This window comes from Nasonia vitripennis (assembly GCF_009193385.2).
Source record: "Nasonia vitripennis strain AsymCx chromosome 4 unlocalized genomic scaffold, Nvit_psr_1.1 chr4_random0005, whole genome shotgun sequence".
NCBI classification, from domain to species: Eukaryota; Metazoa; Arthropoda; class Insecta; order Hymenoptera; family Pteromalidae; genus Nasonia; species Nasonia vitripennis.
Window position 1 is genome coordinate 296751 of NW_022279640.1, and position 20805 is coordinate 317555.

The 20805-nt window shown below is 39.3% G+C and overlaps 1 protein-coding gene across 3 annotated transcripts in view; it reads right to left on the reverse strand.

Moving 5' to 3' along the window:
• Positions 1–1971: 1971 nt before the first annotated feature.
• Positions 1972–20805, reverse strand: part of Ammecr1 (Alport syndrome, mental retardation, midface hypoplasia and elliptocytosis chromosomal region gene 1) — a 109003-nt gene continuing 90169 nt past the window's right edge. For 2 of the 3 annotated variants that reach the window (XM_031928215.2, XM_031928216.2), the window contains exon 4: positions 1972–2455. In XM_031928215.2, coding sequence (XP_031784075.1) covers positions 2289–2455 — 167 coding nt within the window. In that variant the 3' untranslated portion in view covers positions 1972–2288. 3 annotated transcript variants of the gene reach the window in all.

Below are 20805 nucleotides of genomic sequence, written 5' to 3' on the forward strand. Positions count from 1 at the left end.
CCCGTAGAATCGATATCCGCATTCAGTTTTGCAAAATTACGACATTTTGGGTTATTTATTTAAATAATTTGTTATAAACAATTGTGATCGACAAAAGAAAAAACACGGGTACTTTTATTTTTGGTTATGCAAAGGATGGCACAGTTCGTTTCTCGATATCTCTACCAGGTTTTGCATGGTTTTTAATGGGTTAATAAAACCAAAGCAATCGTCCTGGGCTCCCCTTACTACATAAATTTACTTCCCTTAACAGCTAACACTTTCATTAATATCAGGTTTGTCCAGGTCAGCTTTGAATCCTCTGTGCGTAATCTGGAATTTGTGCTTGACTCTAAACTCACGTGGAAGGAGCACGTTACACAAGTGTGTAAGCGTGCTCACTCGCTAATGTACAGGCTCTACTTTTTCAGAAAGAGTACCAATGTCAGGTTGTGCAAGCATCTTGTGCAAGCGCTCCTATTTCCGATCATCGACTACTGCTCTCTTGTATACTGTGATCTGACGCAGGAACTCGACTTAAAACTATAGAGGCTCGTGAATACAGGAATTCGGTGCATCTATGGTGTAAGGAGAGATGAGCACATATCCCTGTACAGGCGGGAGCTGCAGCGGCTAACCACTGCCGGACGCAGGAAGTAATTCACAGCTTGTTTCCTACGTAAAATGTTTAACTCGGTCGTACCATCATACGTACTGGCCTTTTTTGACTTCCGCGTCACACTCCGGCCTGTGAGGGGCGAGGTGACACCTCTGGAAATTCCTGCTTTCGCGACAGAGACGCTGAGAAACTCGTTCCATATCAGCGCTTCATACTTTTGGAATAACCTGGCATCACACATCAGAAACACTTCATCCACTGTCACTTTCAGAAAACTTGCTAAGGAACACTTTTTTCAACTCGAAAACACATAACCCGTACACACTTCACGCACACGCACACACCTACTTTCTCGCTCATTCCACCTTCACTATCGCCATACTCTCACACTATACATACTCTAAACATACCTTAATCCATTGTTATTTCTTTTCTTATTTTGTAATAATAGATATTTGTAGAAGAATTTGGTAGAAATATTTGTAACAATAAAATCAAGTTCTATGATTTTTTGTCAATGATTTAAGTGATGCAATTTATTTTTGTAAGCAAACATGGCTTTTAATAATTTATCACTAAGCTTCGAATTTTTAGTCAATGATGGACATTAAGGAACAGTTGTCTCCTACGTTGACTTTCTTTATTTTAATGTTTTCTACCTCTGTGATTTTTTTAGGAATGCTCCAAGCAATTCATAAGCTTTGCCATAGGCTTTACATATAAACTTTAATAATTTTAGTATAAATTTATGAATATCTTTATTTTTAGCCAAAGATACAGGGTCTCTGCCATTCTAGGAATCATACAGGAACTTTTGCACTATAAAAGGGTATCTCCGTGAATTTTGTCGTGGTCGTAGTCTGGATCGAAATCTTACTTTTACCAATATTAGGGTTTAAATGGCTTATAAGATAGGTATAACACACAAACACACACGCACACACACACACACATGTGTGTGTATATATATATATCACTTTAAGGGTTTTTTTTATTGAAAAGGTGAGAAAATTTTGCAAAAAAGAGTGTATTAATGTCTATAGCGAAAAACGCTGCCCTAAGGAGCTATGAATTAATTAATTTGTGCTGAAAACCTAAAAATTGCCGAAATTGACATCTTTGGCTCCCTACCATTTTGGTAAAAAGTATAGGTAAAATCTAATAGGCGTTTGCCCTGGGTATAGGAGGTTGCTTCGAAACTCTTTATACGGGGCGAATGACAAAACTGATTTTCAGATTTATATTTATATATATATATATTGTTTGAGAAGATCTACGTGGAAAAATCTTGTTATACAAAAATAAACTTTTGAAGCCAAAAAATTATTTCTTGCGACTTTATTTAAATTGACGGCCCATAGGATGCAAACTTCTTAGAATCTTAAAACAAAATCTTTATTTTAATTAATAATTAAACACAGTCAAAAGACATAAGAATAAAAGTAAGAATACGAAATGTATTATTATAAAAATTGTGGAATCCTTCATCAAGTGTTAGCAGCGCAGATTATACCAATTATTCATATAATCTTGATAACTAAAATCTTTATTTTAACTAATAATTAATTATTAGTTAAAATAAAGATTTTAGTTAGACTTAGATTTTAGTTTAGACACAGTCAAAAGACAAGAATAAAAGTAAGAATACGAAATGTATTATTATAAAAATTTTGGACTCCTTGATCAAGTGTTAGCAGCGCAGATTATACCAATTTTTCATATAATCTTGATAACTAACAGTAATTTCTTCACTTTGATATCTGGTAAGTTTCACACTTCGTCGAACATCGGGTGTTATCAATCCTTTATAGCCTCCTTTGTGCAATAATGAATCAATTGTTTGAATTTGGTCCCAACCTAAAATAATAAAAACAATGTCGATTAAATTTAAAAAGACTATTCGTTATTATTTAGACAAATCTTAATTGAATTTTAAAGCCTTAGTGTTGATAATATCCAAAACTAAATTTTCAACTCCCTTTTGTAATTTGGGCTTATTTAGATTAATTTGAATTGAATTTTATTTAGCTTTGTGACGGCCGAGTGCACGTCAAATGTCTAACGGCTAATCATGTACTAATTGTAATAAGATTATTGTTTCAGCAAGCTGCCAACGAGCGCCGAAACGAGCGAGAACGAGAAACGAGGCAAGATAGAGCCAGAGAGAGTGAGAGCATAGGTAGCGCGGTTGCCGCCTGGCCGCACAGTATTGGCAAGATATGACAACGATGTGCCGACGGCCGGGAGAACCGCGACTAGAGTTAGTCTCGCTGCGCTATCCACACGAGTAGCTCGCGCTACTATATACGCGGATTTGTTGTAAGTCCTGCGAGCATCTCGAGAGCGAACGATATTCGTCCGTGCGTTATTGACGAGTTGCTGCGACGCCCGTCCGAACTGTTACATCTCCACGTCCGAGACTGGACCACGTCCGTTGCGTCAAGTACTACTGCCACTACTGAGTTGTAAGTACCTGCACTCTCACTCTCTCACGTCGACAGGGTAATATCTCTCGTCTCTCTTTATCGTTCGTCGAAGTGTGCGGCGTTTGCACCTCCGTGTATAGTTACAATTGAATATACATTTCCTTATCTAAACTTCTCGTGTGTTATTTCCTACGCCGCCTCCGCGGGCTCGTGTAAAAACACGTGCATGATCTGAGTCGGCCGAGCCGTGCCTTCTGCACGTGTTTTACAATAAAGTTAATTTACAATAAACAGGGCCCTTCTGGACTGAGACAGTTCGAGGCCCCTTAGTACTTATAATCAAATAGATGTTTTAAACAAATATTACCATAAATTATATACTTTCATTAATGTATTATATATGTTTACTTTAATATTCAAATATTTTAACGTTTTTTACTATATCGTAATATTTTAAATATTGTCTTATTTAATAATGTAGATAAGTATCAAAAAAAAATAATAATAAAATGAATTCATCTTAGGATATAAAATATGATTTTGTATAAAATTACATAATTTTCCATACTTATATTGATCCTTGGCGAAACAAAAATTCTGCACATATCAGTTTCCATCTGAAGATCTCAGACTAAAACAGAAATGTTCAGCAGAAGAATGTCGGAATTAAGACAAAGTCAACAGTTATCAACAGGTATTATTAGTTTTTTTCAGTTGTTTTTAGTTTACTGATAGATTCATTCTATTATCACGAAGGCGAGTTTGAGAAGCAGACGAAGCCGCGGTGCCCATGCTACTATTTACTTCTATGTTAAGTTTCGCATTTTCCATAAAAAAGAAAATGCGTTTCTTGTCTTAAACAGAATGAAACGGTCATGGCAAGTTAGGTAGTAAGTATCTTGTGAGTTGTTTCTAATTGATCAGTATATAACTTTACTTAAGTTAAGTAAGCCCTTTATTGACCAAAAAAAATGTTGTTGCTTCATTATGTTGGAATATAATAAACTTGACTTTGGTTGATTGATCTTAGTTCTTTTTTATCTGTTATTTCGTTGCGGAATATATCAAACTCGCCTAACCTTGTACTTTTTTAAAAGTTATAATTTTCTTTTTTGTTATTAAAGGCGTGTTTTTAAAAAAGTTAAGAAAAATGTGTAGAAATCCGAAGATAGCTGTTTTGATTGGGAACAAACTAGTGAACGTAGAAGACAGCAATTATAAAATGAAGAAAACTGTTTTGAGCTATGTAAAAACTGTTGTCTTCACTTATTAATAGTTATTGTCTGTTGTATTCATTTTTTTATTTATTTTCTAAATTGGAAAATTTTACACCTGAAAAAAAATTCCAAATAAAGTATCTAGCAAACTAGATAAAGCTAAAGACAACAAAAGATTACCGTTATCTGTGTCTCAATTCTGACATTTTTCTGCTATCATCTGCAGTTCATAACGTTTTTTTTTTCAATTGTTTTCACGTCAAATAATTAAGGGGATGTCGGCGCAAAAGCTTCGCAAATTCACCACGGAGTATTTTGTATTTTCAAACTTCTAGAAAAACAGAAAGTCCGATCGAATTTTTCTTTCGGTAGAACGAGTCATTAAACTTAACACTACGGCGCTACAGACTTGGTTTTTCATTTGCAAACTTTATTCAAAAAGTTTTATGTAATAGAAAAAGAGTGTTTTTTGGGACGACATCCCCTTAAATATCATCACAATTAATTTGTAAATCGCGAGGGAAGCGAGCATTTTTTGCTAGCTCTAATATATATATATATATATATATATATATATATATATATATATATATATATATATATTGCTATAGAAGGGCAAACGTATCTTGTAGATAAACAACGTACTATTTCGTCGTAATATAAAACATTAGTGATTAATTTATTTAAATTATCCGTTCTCGACCGTTGAGAAGAAGTAGCTAATCCTAGTCTAACGAAGGTTTCGGAAACCAGTTAGCTCAGAAAAATATTTTATAAACCAGTTCAAAACCAGTCATCTCTAAAATTCTAATAGTTGTCACCGGGTAGTAATTCTAAGGGGTGATTAGTATTGTAAATATGGACAATGGCAAAGCTCCGACGCGCAAAGTCGTAGCGCCGACAGCGCACGACTACCTTCACGATCTATTTAAGAACAGCATCCAATAGTCACCGTAAAATACTACAACTATTACGTATGTTCATTTAAATTAAACACCTTGAGTCATATTTTGGATTGACTGTCTTCAAAGACCAGTAAAATGAGACGTCACTCCAATCGTTACGATCAGATTACGGACTAATATTATTTGTATATTCGAAAGATGCAATCGATTTTTAGTGCAAGGAAATAGAAGAGAGAGAGGCTTATTTGTGCGTATACTATTTATTTTGAGTTTATTCAGCTATTGGCCTGCTCTGCTATCAGCACGTTCTCTCAGTGGGGCATCGGCTCCATTTTTAAAGCGAATATATTGCGAGGGTAAATAGACGCATCAGGAGTTAAGAGTTTAAAGTTAACTAGCGCGCGATACGCGGCCTGGCGGCCGCGGTGGCCTGCCGCCTTGCGTCGCTTTGCGCTCGCTATCTAACATTGGCGTTCCCTACTAAAAAAAAATCGAGTGACAAATGCGCAAAAATCGCATAAAGTTTGCAACCGATTTCTCACGTGAATTTCGCGCGATACATGAAAAAAAAGTAGGTAAAAAATTTCTCGCAAGATTATCGTGCAATCATCAGGCAATATTTAAACCAACTGTCATCCTACCGAAAAAAATCGCGCGATTCATTTGAAATAAATTTTTTATAGAATTTTTATAGAACTTTAATTTAAATTATATTAGGTGAGTATTCTATCCCCTACTGAAAAAGCTTCAGTGATAATCAGATGATTTCCAGGTGATTTTCAAGGGAAAAGCGGTCAATTTCGTATTTGATTAGCAGACGATTTTCAGGTGAAAAGCATGTAACCTTTTATTACTTTCAAATATTGTTTTGGATTTATATTTGCTATAATTTAATAAACTGTTTAAACATTATTATTATTATTATTATTATTATTATGGTTATAATGCTAGATTGTTCGTGTTTGTTATTTCGAAATAATTATTCAAAAGTACTGTTAATATTTAGTGATAAATTCTATCGTTGGCAAAGATTAATAGAATCTTTTTGAATATTATTTATATATTTTTAAAATTGTAAATTGCTGATTTTAATAACTTTTCAATAAGTGTACAAGAATAATAAAAATTTTAATTGATAGAGAGAGAGAAAACCAGCATCAGGAAGTTTATTTGTGGTTAGGAGTACTAAATAAGTATTTCCTAAATTTGTATGTTTTTTATTACAAAATATATTTCATTTATCTAGAATGCTGTTTTGATATTAGTAATGTAACATATTTGGTAATGGCAAGATGTACATACTTCGAGGAACTTTCATGAAAATACAAATACTTTTAACATCCGTAGTATCTATAACGGTAGGATTCTCTTCCCTATTGATAAATCTCAGGTGAGATCTCACCTGAGATCTTATGACAAAATCTCATCTGACCAAGTGTGTGAATTAACTAAGTTCCGCAGCTGAAAAAATTCTAAGTTCCATGGGAAAAAACCTACTTGTAGAACCGTGTTTTTCATGCATTTCAGACGATTTTGAATCGTTCTACATGTTTGCTAAATGTACATTTCGAAAGTTTTTATTCATAAAAAATTTACTTATAATGAACTATACATCTAATTTTTATACAAATATTTTACAAATTTTGTAGAAACGTGCTACTATTGTTTTTTGTGTTTCTCGAAAACTATCACATCTACAGAGCTTCTACAGAGCATCTACTAGCAAATCTAATAATAAGAGACGGACAAAATAACCGACAACGCACAAATTACCGACAAAATAGAAATGACAACGCTACCGTAAATCAGCAACCCCAAGGGAATTCGCGACTCAGATCCGATCAAAATGGCGTACGCTCAGACAGATGTCATAACTGCGGAGAATCGGGATACTTCGCGCGCGAGTGCAATGGTCTACGGAGGGTGTTCTGTCGTAGATGCGGGGAGCAGGGAACGGTAGAAAAGCTTTGCCCGAAATGCAACCCCAAAAACATATTTTGCTATGACTGCGGTAGATTAGGTGTTATCTAAAAAGACTGTCCGAATTGCTCGGGAAACGGAAAGTGAGGTCGCCCAGGGAGGCGGGAGCGACCGACATAAATAGTCTAACCGCCCCTAAAGTATCGATTAATGACACAACACACAGACAAGGCGAACTCGACGAAGCTATCGCACCGATGATTGATCCAGAACTGACTGATTCGATTCTCGCACTAAAAAGTTTAACGTTCAAAGAATATTTTTCGGACATAATAGATATCGTAGATAATGACACAGAAATGGAAAACGAGACGCTTTACGTGCTACCGCTAAAGAAGAGACATAATTTGCTGTACTTAAAAGTCACTACGCTTGAATAGGAAATACTGGCTCTCGTAGATTCGGGCGCTTCAGGCACATTCATCGGAAAAGAACTTTATCATCGCGCAATGACCTACGGCCTAGAATTAATTAATAATATACGCGGGAATGTAACTACAGCTGTGGGTGCGGTAGAACCCATTAAAGGCGGGATCAAATTATCAATTAAAATCAAAAGAGTGACGAAACAGTTAACGGTACGCGTACTTGACAAACTGGACTATGACTTGATTGGTATTGACGCTCTCGAAATTTTCGAAATAAATGTAGACTTCTCGACATGCACGTGGAATTTCCGTAGTAATAGACAGGAAAACTTTACATTCGACCATCCCATGACAACCGCAATGACGGAAACCGATTCTCGGGCTTGCGGACTAAGAGACCTGGACCGCGAGCAAGAGTAAAGGCTCAGTGATTTTCTTAGGCGCGAGTTACCACCTGACACGGGAAAATTAGGACTAACAACGGTACTGCAGCATAAAATCGACGTAAACGGACACCCCCCAATTAAACAACGTAGCTATTCGGTTTCGAAAGTTAAAGAACAGGCACTTCACGCGGAAGTGGACGAGATGCTAAGTCAGGACATCATCGAACCTTCACATAGCGATTGGGCATCACCCGTAGTTATGGTAAAGAAAACCAACGGTACATATCGATTCTGCCTCGATTTACGTAAAGTAAATCAAGTTTCAAAGAAAGACGCTTATCCACTCCCACTGATGGACGCAATTTTAGATAATCTAAGGCGAGCGCGCTATATTTCGACAATAGACCTTAAACAAGCGTACTTTCAAATTTTATTAGAGGAAAAGAGCAGGGAAATAACAGCTTTCATTGTACCGGGCCGCGTTTTATTTCATTTCAAAAGACTTTGTTTTGGCCTTTCGGACGCGCCAAGTACATTTTAAAGATTGCAAGATAAAATATTAGGCCCGGGCCTACAACCACACGTATTCTATTACTTAGATGACATATTAATAGTTACAGAAAAATTTGATGATCACCTTCGTTATTTAAAAATTGTTCTCGATAAGCTCAAGGGCGCGAACTTAACGCTAAACAGAGATAAATGCGAATTCTGCTGCGCGTCGGTAAGATACTTGGGTTTTGTTATCAACGAGGAAGGGTTGAAAATAGACACCGAAAAAGTGACACCCATTAGAAATTACCCTCCACCGAAAACGCTGCGCCAAGTCAGACGCTTTATCGGAATGGCATCGTGGTACCGTCGCTTTATCAAAGAATTCGCGACGATAACTGAACCAATTACCCGACTACTCCATAAGAAACAAACATGGGAATGGGGCCCCGTGCAATCCAAAGCATTTGACACCTTAAAAGAACTACTAACCTCAGACCCTATCCTAATTAGACCAGATTTTGAAAAACCGTTTGCGATCCACGCAGACGCGAGCATGGTAGGGCTGGGAGCAGTTTTGACCCAAGCGATCGATGATACAGAACACGTGATTGCGTAGGCAAGTAGAACCCTTTCAAGTCCGGAGAAAAATTACACAACTACGGAACTAGAATGCCTAGCGGTCGTATGGGCGTGTGAGAAATTCAGACGTTACGTGGACGGATCCCCGTTTACGGTCATTTCGGATCACAGCAGCTTACTGTGGTTGCAAAACCTCAAAAACCCTCAAGGTAGATTAGGGAGGTGGGCAATGCTACTGCTGGATCAGGATATTACGGTAATACATAGAAAGGGAGCCCTACATCAAGTGCCCGATGCACTGTCGCGAATGTTTGAAAGTACAACGGAAACGCTAGCTTCTATTTCCGATACCCCCGTAGACTGGTATGATAAGCGTATCGAGGACGTAAAGAATAATCCGAGAAAATTCTTAGACTGGAAATGTATTAACGAACGGTTATATCACAGGATCGAAAATCCGGTACTGGACGCGATAACTAACGACGGCTCGGAATGGAAATTAGTCCTAAAAACGATAGAACGGGAAAAAGCACTCTTTGAAGCCCACGAGACTACCCAAGCGGGACACTCGGGAATCGAAAAGTCATACGCGCGTTTATCGTAGGATTACTTTTGGCCCGGAATGTTTAAGGATGTAACGTATTACATCAGTGGTTGCGACGTATGCTAACGCACGAAAGTCGAACAGAGGCTAGCCCCGGGGCATCTAGGTCAAAGAGTAATCGAGCACCCCTGGGTAGTAGTCGCGGCGGACATAATGGGACCTTTTCCAACGAGTAAGTCTGGCATGGCATACGTACTCGTAATTCATTCTTTTTACAAAATGGGTCGAAATAAGGGCGTTGAGAAAAGCTACCGGAAAGAACATTAAAGATGCACTTTTATACCTAGTCATTAACCGATGGGGAACCCCTCGCGTCTTACTAACAGACAACGGCACGGAATTCGTGAATAACATAATGTCATCTCTAGCTACCGAACTTAAAATCCACCACTCGAACTCACCTCTCTATAGGCCGCAAGCAAACCCAGTCGAAAGGGTTAATAGAGTATTAAAAACTATGATATGTGCATTTATTGGTCAGGACCATCGAGATTGGGATAAGCACTTGCTCGATTTTTGTTTCGCGTTCAACACTGCCAAACACGCCTCCACAGGGGTTACACCAGCCTTCCTTAACTTTGGCCGAGAACCATTACCCGTACTTAACTGAGAAATGAATCCTAGCTGACGCAAACGACGCGGATGAGCTTTCTCGTTGTTTTGTACAAAAGCGTAAATGAGTGGCTTGTGATCGGTTAGAATCGCGAAGTCACAGCCCTCAACTATGTAGGAAAAGTGTGCAGTGAGTTCCCTGTCATAAGTACTGTACAACTGCTGAGCTGGGGTAAACTTTTGAGAAAAGAAAGCTAAAGGTTCCCACTCGTTCGAGAGTGATTTCTGCTCTAAAACGGCACCCATCGCTACGTCAGAAGCATCTGTAACGAGGCGAAGTTCTGCGCCACAGCGAGGATGTACAAGCAAGGTAGCATTGGCAAAATCAGACTTGATTTGCTCGAAAGCTTTGCTGGTTTTTGCAGTCCAATCGATTGGACGCTTGTCATTTTTACGTGAATCGCGAAAATACGCGTTTAGAGGAACTTGAGCCTCTGCAGCGTGAGGGAGGTTGCGGTGATAAAAGTTCACCATGCCAAGAAAGCGACGCAGCTCCACTACAGTGCTGGGTTTGGGAAAGTTTAACACCGCTTTGACCTTCTCCTGAGTTGGACGAATGCCTTGCGAGTTGATTGAATATCCTAAGAATACGAGTTCCTCAACAGCGAAGGTACACTTGTCAACGTTAATGCGCAAACAGAATTTGTTTAAACGTTCGAAAACTATGCGCAAGTGCTCGAAGTGTTCTTCTATGGATTCTGAGGCGATCAGAATGTCATCAATGTAGATGAATACGAATTTCAAATCTCCTAACGCTCTATTTATGTACCTTTGGAAGTTTGGCTGGAATTGCGCAGACCAAAGGTCATGTACATGAATTCGAATAAACCGAAGGGTGTGATTATCGCAGTTTTTTCTATGTCTTCGGGAGCGATAGGAATCTGATTGAAAGCTTTTAAGAGATCTAACGAAGAAAAGATTTTCTTTCCATGCAGTTCACTGGTATAGTCGTACAAGTGCGCTGTAGGGTATTTGTCAGGGACGGTCTGTGCGTTTAGAGCACAGTACACGCCACAAGGACGATAAGACCCATCTTTTTTCAAGGCCATGTGTAACTGGCTAGCGTACGGACCGCTGTCAGGCCTACAGATGCCGGCGTCTTGCCAGACTTTGAACTGAGCTTTTCCGCTGAAAGTCGACGTGGACGCTCAGAGACAGGCGGGCCCGTGGTGTAGATGTGCTGAACGATGTCAGGTTTGAACTGAGGATCGTGCGGAACTGAGCCTGTTCTTTTAGGAAACTGGGCTAAAAGTCGAGCACATTTAGAGCTACAAGCTACCGAATGGATTCCGAGAACTGGAACCATTTTGATTAAACCTACGGATGAAAGCGACGTAACCGAGTCAACGAGACGACGGTTGCGAATGTCTACAGTTAAACCGGGTGGAAATTTTTTCAAAAGAGTCAGCTAACCGCTTGACTTCTGAAGCTAAGGACGAGATGTCCGAGTTAACATTAACCGCAGAGAGACGAGCCTCTGACGGAGAGTTCTCGACAATTTTATCTGCCAGAGTGGCCAACTTGTTGAGATCGCTAATGTCGGATGCAACTATAATTGCTCTGTGATTAGGCTGAAGCTGCTCAAGAAAGACGGATTTGATGATGGCATCATCGCATTTCGCACCGTCATCGAAGCTTCTAAGCCTATTTAAAATGAGTGATGGCTTGCCATCATTGAGGACTTGGCCCTTGAGAAGCTTACGGAGTTTGCTCTCAGTGGAAGCCGAAAAAGCCGTAATTAATCTGTTCATAATTTGAACGTACACGTCTGGAGGCTGAGGCTCTATGAGAGCAATGTCCCTAATCATTGCCTCCTGATCGAGCGCTTCAATAATACAATCCGCTTTGGTTCCTTCAACCGTAATATGCGCGTGCCGAAATGAGGCTTCTACCTGAGTGAACCACATGCCCGGGTCAGCTCTGATGAACGCCGGGAGTTTGGGGGGACGATAAGCCTCTACACGAGTGATAGGATGCGCCATCGCAGCCCTGGCCTCATCCAGCTCTCGTTGTAGGCGAGTCGCGAGTTCTTCCGGTGTTTCCGGCATTGTCGCTTCTAACCTAATTACGCCGCAATGCGTAGTACAAATTAACCTGGTGCATGCACGCGGCGTATCACAAATGTAAAAAAATCTAACTTACAAACTAGAGCTAACCTAACCGCTACGATCAGCGTGCGCAGACGAGATCGTGTGAATATGTGCGCGCGATGACGAATTCTTACAATTAAAGCGCCGCTGCGTGAAATTCGCGACGGTTGAGGAACCGCTACTCTAATGAAATTCCGCGAAAAGTGAGCGCCGAGCTCAGGCAGAGCGAGCAACGCGCCTGACAGCTGCAACCCGTGATACGCGCGCGTCACGAGAAAACCGCGAGCTAAAATCCAAGATGGCCGCCCGTTTCTCTGAAGCGAGCCAAATTCGATTCGAATTCTTGAAACCGCACTTTAAACTAACACTAGAAATACCTTAATTTAATGCGCAAAATAAGCTGGACGGTGCTGACGACGACGATGGCAACGATGATGACGATGACGATGACTCGAGGATGTCCGAGACGATCCGCTGTGAGAGACACGACGGCGAAAGCTGCCTGGAGTGCCGCCGCTACTGAGAGTTGCAGGAACGGCTGTGAAAGCGGTCGCTTGGAGAGGCTGACCGCGGCTATGATGCCGCATAAAGGGCTGGACGACGTTACTGCACAGGCGGTCGCCTTGAAGGGCTGACCGCGGCGTGAACGCAGTCGACGAGGAGAACTCGCTGACTGGGCAAGGCGGTAGCCTGAGAGGCTGACCGCGGCAAAAAGGCCGCTGAAGAAGCGATGAGCACGGTAGCGGGGCACGGCGATCGCCTGGCCAGGCTGACCGCGGCAAGAAAGCCGCCGACGTGGATGATGCAATTCCTTGAAGAAGAAGCGGTGCTCCTGGAGACGACGGGATGAGGGTCCACTCGCTCGTCTTCTTGAAGTCGGGGTCACCAATGTAGGATTGTATGTCAGGATGATTAGGTGAGAATCCTACTCTCTCGAGGATTGGAGCCTGAGGGTAATGATAACCACCAGCTCTTCGGGAAATGCTTTATTAACTTCTTCGTATGACTTGCCAGTTCACGCGTTTGAAACGTTCTACAGCTTGCAGGCCGCGACATGCGATGAGGTCGTTCTCTCTCTCTCTCTCTCGCTCCAACCAACATGGCGGACATCCCCACTCCTGATTACGCAGGGCTGTTGAGGGAGCTCCCACAGCATTGAAGAGAGGGATAGCTCCGGATATTAAAGGAGCTCCGCTGCGCTGACGGAGTCATTCGCTTTCTGATGAAGAAACTAGGCCGATAGCATGAGCTGCTGATCTCATCTACCGACCAATCGTTTGGATATTCAGTATGCAACGAGCATAGTGCTCTTGAAAGGTTATCCGGGGGGTTATCCCTCTCTCCGAATAGAATATCAGTTTGCGATCTTCTGTAGATTATGCACAAATATATAAATGATTCTCTTCTCTAATTAAGGTCGTTTCAACCTGATTTTATCCACCTCCCACCCCTTCGTCTTTCTCTTTCATAGATAGGACTGTGGATCCCTGCCTTGACTAAGCCGGTAATACATAGATGTGGACGTGAGATAGTGGTTCCTCCCGAAGCATCTCTTAATTGCGCAGACCATTGATCATCAATCTTAGTGTCGGATGATCCTTGGTCATTAACTATATTCGTCGGGTGTGCTTATATCTTCTTTAACAACTACTTGGGCACAAAACTTATTCGCTGTTCACGGCTAACATAAACCGGACCGTTTCATTGGTGCTCGGACAGGGACCCGAGTCTAAAATTAGATAGATACAGCGTACAGGGATATCATTGAAACGCCTCCTATTAATTTGATTTTTAAATACTTTTGAGTAACAAGTCTTCAATGATTCCCCTGATACAATTACTGCTCGCAGAGCTGCAGATACATAATCTACTCGACAACTTATGTGAAGCAATTTATGAGCTAGCTAAAGGCTATGATCGGCATTATGAATACCTCGTAAAATTAGAACGCAAAGTGAACACTTGCCACGAGAACGTGTTAAAACTCGACAACCATGTTATCCGTATGGAAAAAGAGTTAAATGACTTACTCGAACGAGAAATCAAGACGATCAAAATAATCGAGAATCTATCGCGACACACGGCTAAAAAATTCCAGAAAGTTAATGAAAGATTAGACTCGTTCGAAATAGAATTCTCGAAAATTACAGACGGGATCAGCAAGCTAACACTACGCAAAACACTGTATAACCTGCAATAATATCTCTCGAATATCATCTGACACTTCTTATCTATATGGCAATCCCAACAATCCCAACATATAACTGAATCAAATATATAAAATTTATGACAAAATTTTTTCTTAATACATATTACTAAACAGCTTATAAACCTTTCTTTAGCTTGGTCTGAAGTCTTACTATTTAATCTTCAAAATAGCTGAGGCCACCTGGACAACCCGGAATTAGCTATACTGGAAGACATCCAGAAATTACAAAATGATCATAACCCAGACACAGGGGAGAAAGAGTTTCAATGGAAAAAGGCTGTAGTCTATGAGCTTGCCATATTAGATAAGAAACAAAGCACACTCGAGGAACGTCTAGATACTGTAGAATCTAACGAAGAAACCGATTCACTCGGAGAGTCACTGGCAAAAACCACTTTTTTAAACACAAGTAAAGATATAAGTAAAGATAAAAATAAACACTTAATAAACAGTTCGAGACGATTGAGCGCATAGATGCTTTTGCCTCAGCGATTGAAAAAATTAAAAACGAAGGAGAAAATAATAACATTGACTTAGAAAACCTACAACAGAGCCATAATCGAATGAAAACAAGATTAGAAACAGTCGAAACTGATTATGATACTCTCTCTAACCAGCATACTAAATTGCAATCAGATTTTGAAGAAATACGGAAGTTAATCGAAACTAAAGCCTCTCGAACTGAACTGTGCACGGATACAAGAAATAATCGAAGCTCAGGCAAAAGAATCTACGCAATTCGAAAATTTAATAAAACGAAACAGTGGCTCTTCGGAAACAACGACAGATATCGCCAGACGGGTAAAAATAGCAACACCAAAATTCAAAGGTCTGTCGAGCGAACGGCCAATGAAATTCTTGTCAGAATTAGAATAGTATATTGTGCAACTAGGGGGGGGGGGGGGGGGAAATTGGCTTTTTCTACCGAGGATGATGTTTTGAGCACGAGTGGGAGTTGAGGGCGCCGTAAGCAAAACGATCAAAATCAAAAACCCTCCAACCCTCCCACGGGTAATAACGAGGCGAAAAATTCTCAATTTAATAAGCCACCAGGCAATAACCCAGGACAGAAAAATCGTGGACGGGACATAATATAAACGCCACTCAAACCGCGGACGACACATCCGATAAGGGGTCGGGATCGCAAAACAAAAGCAAAAAACAAGGAAATAACGAATCCTCTGAAAAAGATCCGCATGATCTTGATGTCTTAATTGTTTCCAAGATATAACTAAATCATCTTCGGGAAACGCAGTAGCTGCATCAAAAGCGGATGCGCTTCCACCTCAAAGGAAGACAGATGCAGCTACACAAATCGCGTCTATTATGGAGGACCCGCGTAATGAGCTATTACACGATATTAATCCGGCCGGTCGCGAAGTAGAAATATCTCATTGCCCAGAAATTAAGATAATCATCGAAAATATCGAAGTCGATGCATTCGTTGATACGGGAAGCGAGGTAACGACCATATCAGAGGAATTCTATCATCAAAACTATGAATCTTTCAAATCCTGTCCAACACTACCGGTATGTGGTAAAGTCATTAAAGGCGCGACGGGTAGTAAATCGCAGCGATTAAAAATTCAATTACGGTTAAACACTCAGTTTGAAAAACTGTCTTAAAAAATTATTTTTCTAGTAATTCCAAAACTGATCAAATCTTGAATCATAAGATGTAACACCCCGTACAAGCTCCGCAAAAAATTTTAAAATTTATCAAAACTAAATTTTGTTGAATAAATCTTTAGATTTTATGCGAGTATATTAAGGCCCCCACTCTTCATTTCAACGCTGCGAGTCACAGCTGTGCTCATAGCAGCAGCATAACATCAGCAGTGTCACAAGCCAGCCAGCGGCGGCAGCAGAAACAGCGATAGAGTGGGGAGAGCGTGCAACACACGCGTATATCTGTATATAGCGAGCGGCGAGCGCAGCGGCACGAGAGAAGGAGTAGCGACGCAGCGGGGTCGCGGCGCGCGCATTAAAATATGCTTGTCTGAATGATTTTTGTATATAGGTGTGAATGTACGTGTCCAAGTATGAATTCGATGAGTTTTTTCGGCGGCGCGATACCCGCTCTCTCCGCGGCCTTCATAAGGACATGTACGGGCTATCTGAGCTCACTAGCCGAAGCGCAACTTAAGCGCCAGCGCAACTAAAGCGCCTAATCCCTGCTCTTGAGCAACTTACGCCTTGAGCAGGTAAAACACTTAGAATATTTTCGAAGCTTTAGCTTGTCGAACCTGATAACGCAACTAACGCATATCAGTCGAGAACTTAGAATAATTTCAAATATTTGTATACTTAGAAAATCGTGATCTAAAGACAATAACGCAAAACAAAGCGTATTGACTTATAATTATATTGTATAATCAAAGCGAAGACATAAAATTCTCTGTTACAAAGAATATCTGCAATTCTCGCAATATTCTATCTAAAAACACTATTTATAGAATATATTAATTTTGTTCATTAAAAAGAAATAACAAAATTTTATTATTGTAATATCCTTCCACTACCTGGTATCCCGGACCTCTCATATTATTAAAATATATTATAGCATAGAATCAAATTTCTATTTATGATCCGTCGTCAGTATTACGACGTGAATCAGTAAATAATTACTGCTCTTCTCTAAAAACTAAAATCATATATGGGCACAAGACCAAGAAGAATCGTGACCGTTTCAAACATTCGATATACCATTAAATTATTAAAAATGTTGATTGACACGGTTTACGAACAAATTCTCTTTTCAAAAAAGATTGCGCGTAACGAATCCACGTCACTTATAATCCAAGACACCGGTAAATAGACCGAAAAGGGTATCAAACGGATCTCGATAATCTTTACGAAGATTCTGAAAATAATTATGAAAACCCGTACGAGCTCACAATTGAGGAGATCGACGGAAAAATTAATACTTGTGAAAACCTCAATGAGGCACAAAAATCAATATTAAAAAATTTAATTATCAAAAAAAAAAAAGAAGTATTTGAGAAAACCCCGGTCTCATAACAATATACAAACATGAATTAATAAGAAGAGACAATACACCTTGGTTTTGCCGCCCACACCCGATACCCATAGCCGACAGACAAGACGCGCTAGACGAATTAGATAGAATGTTAAAACTCAATATAATAAGACAGTAGATAGGCTATAGGCATACTAAAACACCCCCTCTCCTCTCAGAGTGTTTTGGTACCCGATGGAAGAGGAGGGATCCCCTCTATCTATCTCCAAGATACTAAAACACCCTCTCTCCTCTCAGAGTGTTTTAGTACCCGATGAGAGAGTGGAAATAATTTTTCCTCTCTCTCTATTATGTTTTGGAATGTCTATAACGTTCTCTACTTTTTTTTAAATTTTTTATTTTTTTATTTTACTTTACAGTTTATGCTCATAGAACAATTTCATGAGTTGACGTTGTGCAATGCACAGGTCGTCTTATAGCTTGGATTATGATTTGTGCATACTGTGATGCACTTAAAAGATGGTTTTGACGGATAGCCATATTGTTCAATGTTGTGAACAGGAAATTTGAATCGTTGAAGCCAATTCTGTTTTAATGCACCCATGACAAAAATGTTTGATTTCGAGTGTTGATTTACAACTGACGTTCATGGTATAAAACGAGCCTTTCTATTTCAAGAGCTCAATGGTGAATCTGACTCTGTTGTGTGAACATGGATTTTACCGAGTAGAACGTAAAACTCCCTGTCACCAATTTTGATTTTGGAAAAGAGAAGAGAAAGAAGCGTCATGGGGAATTACTACGAGATAGTATACGAGCAGTATTCTGTGTTCCATCAAACTGTGGAAAAACAAATAGTTTATTGGCTTTAATTACAAACCCCAATGGTCTTAGGCTTGCGAATTTGTATGTATACTCTAAATTCTTGAGTATCAAGTATCAATTTCTCAAAAATGTCTTGAATCCGATTGAAGGAGTATCATATCTTCCGTTCTGTGAGCATGAATCTGTAGTATCTCCAGATGAAGCCCTTCCAAATTCAATAATGATTTTTGATGATGTGGCATGTGAGAAACAGGATAACGTCAGAGCATTCTTCTCTATGGGGAGACATAAGAGTGTAGATAGCTTCTATCTATGTCAATCTTATGCTAATATAGGAAAACATCTCATTAGAGATAATGTCAATTTGTTAGTAATTTATCGACAAGATGATGTAAATCTTAAACATATCTATGAAGATCATGTGAATACCGATTTAACTTTCAACGAATTTCGGAATCTTTGTTCTGAATGTTGGAAGAATGATAGATATGGATTCATCCTTATTGACAAAGATAGACCGATGAATGGGGGTAGATACAGAAAAGGATTTGACTGTTTTGCAATAAAAAAGGAATTATGAGTCTCAAACTTACAGTTCAGTTGTAGACATCGCCAGCATGTCAGACTTCACGAAAGAGAAGAATGTTCTTAGTGAGCTCTTGCGAGCTCGCGAGGCTATTAAAAAAATACACTTTATTAAAACAGGAGAAAGTTGATTTTGAAAAAGTCATCGGTGATACTCTAAAACCAGTCATCACACCACTTGAGAAACTTGTTGAGATGAAAAGTGAAAGCCCACTACAGCAACCATCCAATCACATTTTGGATCAAAACGACAGTAAAAAAATGAAAAAGCGAATGAGAATCGATTGATCGAGTTTGTTCAATGATCAAAATAATAATAAATCAAGTTTTTTCGATTATGATGACGATGATGATGATGATGATGATGATGATGATGATGATGATGATGATGATGATGATGATGATGATGCTTTTGACACAATAACCAATTCTACATTTAGATCTACGAGTGGAAAAAATGAATCAGCTGAAGACTTTTTATCATTGTTAGATAAAAGCCGTAGAACAATTGATAATATATACGGAGTGCGAAAGGTTGATGGAGTGTATATGATTGGTGATTCAGAAATTTAATTTGATGATAATTATGTCAAAGTCAGAAATGGAAAATATCCTAAAAGTAGTGGACTTATGGAATTGCTATTTAAAAAATAACCGGATGATCTTCTTTTGAGTTCAGCAGATCGTGAAAATTATCGCAAGATTCTGGAAGCAACAAATGCTCATCGAAAAAAATTCAGCAAAGATGAATCTATTCGAATGTCGGGAAGTAATAAATATAAAAATATCTTAGCACCAATGTTCCGCAGCACTCCACGTAAAAAGAACAACAGCAGCGGAGGAGGACTCGTACCTAAATATAAAATAGCTTAGAAAAATTCTTCCATTGATCTTGTCTACTGGGACGATCCAAACGAGCTTACTGAGAGAGTTCGACTATTGATTGCCGGACGATCAGCTGGAAATAATTATCACGACAATGAAATCCAGTCGATTATTGAGGAACTAGGACCGCCCAATCATCCAAACGATGCAATCACCTTGCATTCACTGAAAGTTATTCTACAACTCTTCGCAATTACTCTGGTGTTGATTATATCATTGAAGAAGTGAAATAGAGAGGTGAGCGGTGAGAAGTGAGCGTCATAGAGTAGCTGAAGAGCTGCACAAGCCAGCACGTCGGCGATACAAGAGAAGAAAATATAACATACATGGAATAGACGAGACTTGGCAAGCTGATCTTGTAGAAATGATACCATATTCTAAAGAAAACAAAGGTTTCATTACTTACTCACTGTCATAGATATATTTTCAAAGTATGCTTGGGCCGTGCCAGTGAAGTCAAAGAGTGGTAATGATGTTACTACAGCTATGAAGTTAATACTGAAAGAAGGACGAGTACCGAAGAATCTACAAACTGACCAAGGAAAAGAATTTTACAATTCAATTTTTCAAAAACTCATGAAGAAGCACAATATACACTTATACTCTTCACATAGTAATCTTCATGTAAGTATATGCGAACGATTCAATAGAACGTTAAAAAATGCAATGTGGACAGAATTCAGCAAACAAGGAAGCTATAAATGATTGGATATTCGACCTAACTTGCTCAAAGCATATAATTCGAGAAAACATCGGACAAGAGGCATCAAGCCTGAAAATGTTACACAGGCAAATGAGCGAGAAGTCAAGAGACGTTTTCCAAATGAAAAGTCGCCAGTGAAAAAAACCGAAAATTAAAGTAGGAGATAAAGTACGAATAAGTAGGATAAAAAATGTTTTTGAAAAAGGTTACACGCCAAACTGGTCAACGGAAATTTTCACAATAACGCGAGTTGTAAAAACAGATCCAGTAACTTACCATCTCAAAGATTATTATGATAAACCTGTCTCTGGCGGCTTTTATGAAACGGAAATTCATAAAACTATGTATCCGGAAATTT